At 58.1% G+C, this 1,904-nt stretch overlaps 1 protein-coding gene across 1 annotated transcript in view; it reads right to left on the bottom strand.

Moving 5' to 3' along the window:
- Positions 1-52: 52 nt before the first annotated feature.
- TERF2 (telomeric repeat binding factor 2) overlaps positions 53-1,904 on the bottom strand; it is a gene marked incomplete at its 3' end in the record, with an annotated part of 6,175 nt that continues 4,323 nt past the window's right edge. Inside the window, exons 7-8 of the mRNA XM_010138685.1 lie at positions 676-761; positions 53-105 (exon numbers count right to left, since the gene is read on the bottom strand). Of these exons, the coding sequence (XP_010136987.1) occupies positions 53-105; positions 676-761 (139 nt within the window). The remainder of the gene's footprint in view (positions 106-675; positions 762-1,904) is intronic.

The following is a 1,904-nucleotide window of genomic DNA, read 5'->3' as shown; positions in this document are numbered from 1 at the left end:
ACTTCCCTTTCCACCCTCTCCTGATGTCCTGCCCTTAACAGCTCCACAGTACCTGTTTCTTGGATCCAAAGACTGTCGAGTTGTGGCTGTTCGTCGCAGGTGATGCTGAAAAACAAGGCAGGAGGATTATGCTCCACACAGCCCAGGCGGTGCAGAGCTCCGAGAGACAGCGCTGGGCTGAGCGATGCCGTCACCCAACAGTGAGAACATCCTTTATCCCTCCCTCTTCCGCAGCGACAGCACCCACAGCCTCTCCCTGTCACGCCCCAGTTGCTGTATGTGACAGCTTTCCAGGGAGATCCAGTTCGGTTTAAACCAGCCACCACACGAAGAACAGCCGCTGCCGCCCAGGACGGACGGGGCTGTGCTGTGCTGAGGCCGGAGTCAGACAGCCCTGTCCGCTCCGCTCCACCAGCTGAGCTGCCGGGGCAGACTGGACTGGGCATGACCTGGCACTGGAGCGGGTAGAGAGCTCTATGGCCAGTGCTCAGAGCCCACAAGCCAGTCTGACACTGGAACAGCAGTTGCGGCATGTGCTTCAGCTCAGAGGTACCAGAACCAGGATCTCCAGGCTGGGCAGCCACCCCTTTTCCTGGGCTTTTAGGATTTCTGGTTTCAGCGGGCAGCACGGCCCCACCGCCGGGATTATCGTCCCAACAGGGACTCTGCTCTTACCCGCATCCAAAAAGAGCTCATCCTCCTCACTCCAGCTGTCCTTCTCCTCTTTGCCGTAGGAGCTGTTCCATCGCCGCTGGAAGGACCTGCAACAGGCAAGCAAGTGCTTTGGCTACTGGCCAGGGAGAACGTCTGAGGAGCAGAAGGTGCAGGGACACCCGGAGCAGAGCAGGCAGGAGAAAAAGTGCCCATACAGCAATATATAAACGTGCCACCTCCTCCTGTCCCCTCCGAGAGGGCTGGATCCTGCGGAGCCCCGCTCTGAGGGAATGGCCACAACGGATCCTCAAACACAAGGGGAGCAGCACAAGGGGTTTGTGGCCAGCGTTTGCCCAGACAAGGGGCTGGTTTTGCAGAATCAGGCACTCAGAGCAGACAGGCAGAGGCAGAGCTGGGCTTTGAGGCCTCCGTGTGTGGCACGGACCTGCATGGAGCGCAGGAGGAGCCTCGAGTCTGCCCGAGTAGCGTTGACTTGTTCCACTACCGAGGTCAAGGAGCTCCAGAGGCCTCTCCAGGAGGCCCAGCGCCTCAGTGCAAGTGCAAACATGGGATGAAATGAAGTCTGACAAAAAACATCTGGGAAAGGGTCACCCTGTTTGTCACCTCCCATGCAGCTGAAGCCACGTGTGACTCCAGGAAAAGAGCTGCTCCTGTTCTGACCTGCAGTTGCCTCTTTCTAGCACATAAAGGTTTGAGCAGCAGCTACCAGCTCAGAGTTTGCCAGACAGATGCCAGCAGCACCACCGCTACCACCCATCCTGTGTTGGGACAAGACACCCACACGCAGCACAGACATCAGTTACATTCCGGGTGAGCTGGGAACCAGCTCGCTCAGGGCAGGGCTGAAACTGAAGAAGTGCTCCAGCCAGCGTCACTATTCACTGCAGTTCCCTCTAGGACAACAGCGGGGGTGTAAATCCCTCCTCGGCATCATTCCTGACGAGTTTAACCCCCAGCAGGACAGAGTGGGAAGGTGTCGGCAGGATGTCACCACTCTGCACATCAACAGCACATCCCGACCTGCAGCTTCAAAGAGGGACAATCCAGCTCCGAAGCAGCCGAGCTGCAGGAACTGGAACTTCAGCCAGGAACGAAGGGAAAGTGCTCCAGTTCTCAAACAGACTGAGCTCTCCTCAATCCCCTCCCCACTTCACTCCTGGGGACCCAAACCATTGTCACTGCTGGCTGCTGCACAAGCCGCTCAGCAGACGAGCCGCTGGGGCGCTGAA

Source organism: Buceros rhinoceros, unplaced genomic scaffold, assembly GCF_000710305.1.
Source record: "Buceros rhinoceros silvestris isolate BGI_N320 unplaced genomic scaffold, ASM71030v1 scaffold40476, whole genome shotgun sequence".
Taxonomy (NCBI): Eukaryota; Metazoa; Chordata; class Aves; order Bucerotiformes; family Bucerotidae; genus Buceros; species Buceros rhinoceros.
Note: the sequence above shows the minus strand (reverse complement) of the source record. Positions and strands in the feature narration are given on the sequence as shown.